We start from the raw sequence: 510 nt of genomic DNA, 5'->3' as shown, positions 1-510 counted from the left end.
GACATTGGCGTCTGGACGACCGACGGCCGACTCAAGCTCGTCGACCGCAAGAAGAACATCTTCAAGCTCTCCCAAGGCGAGTACGTGGCGCCCGAGAAGGTCGAAAACGTCATTCAGGCCTCGCCTTACATTGGTCAAGCCTTTGTGCACGGCGACAGTCTCCACGCTAGTCTGGTGGCCATCATCGTGCCGGAAGAGACGGCGCTCGCGCCGCTTGCCGCGACGCTCAAGGTCGCTGGGTCGTTCGCCGACTGGTGCAGCTCGCCGGCCATTGTCGACGCAATCCTCGCCGACATCAAGCGCGTGAGCAAGGCGCAGGGTCTCTTGGGCTTTGAGATTGTCCGCGCGGTGCATCTCGAGACGGAGCCGTTCTCGGTCGAGAACGATTTGATGACGCCGACGTTCAAGCTGAAGCGGCACCAGGCCAAGGTCGTGTACAGCGCGCGGCTTGATGCGCTGTATGCGGCGAGCGGCGACGTCGTCGCGGGCAAGCAGGTCATGCAGCACTAA

General features: G+C 62.4%; 1 protein-coding gene across 1 annotated transcript in view; it reads left to right on the top strand.

The window, feature by feature from the left end:
- Positions 1-510, top strand: part of SDRG_13202 (hypothetical protein) — a gene marked incomplete at both ends in the record, with an annotated part of 3,028 nt that extends 2,518 nt beyond the window's left edge. The window contains one exon of the mRNA XM_008619285.1: positions 171-510. Within this exon, the coding sequence (XP_008617507.1) occupies positions 171-510 (340 nt within the window). The remainder of the gene's footprint in view (positions 1-170) is intronic.

The sequence above is a fragment of the Saprolegnia diclina genome (genome assembly GCF_000281045.1).
Source record: "Saprolegnia diclina VS20 unplaced genomic scaffold supercont1.57, whole genome shotgun sequence".
NCBI lineage: Eukaryota > Oomycota > Saprolegniomycetes > Saprolegniales > Saprolegniaceae > Saprolegnia > Saprolegnia diclina.
This window is presented reverse-complemented; position numbering and strand designations above follow the sequence as displayed.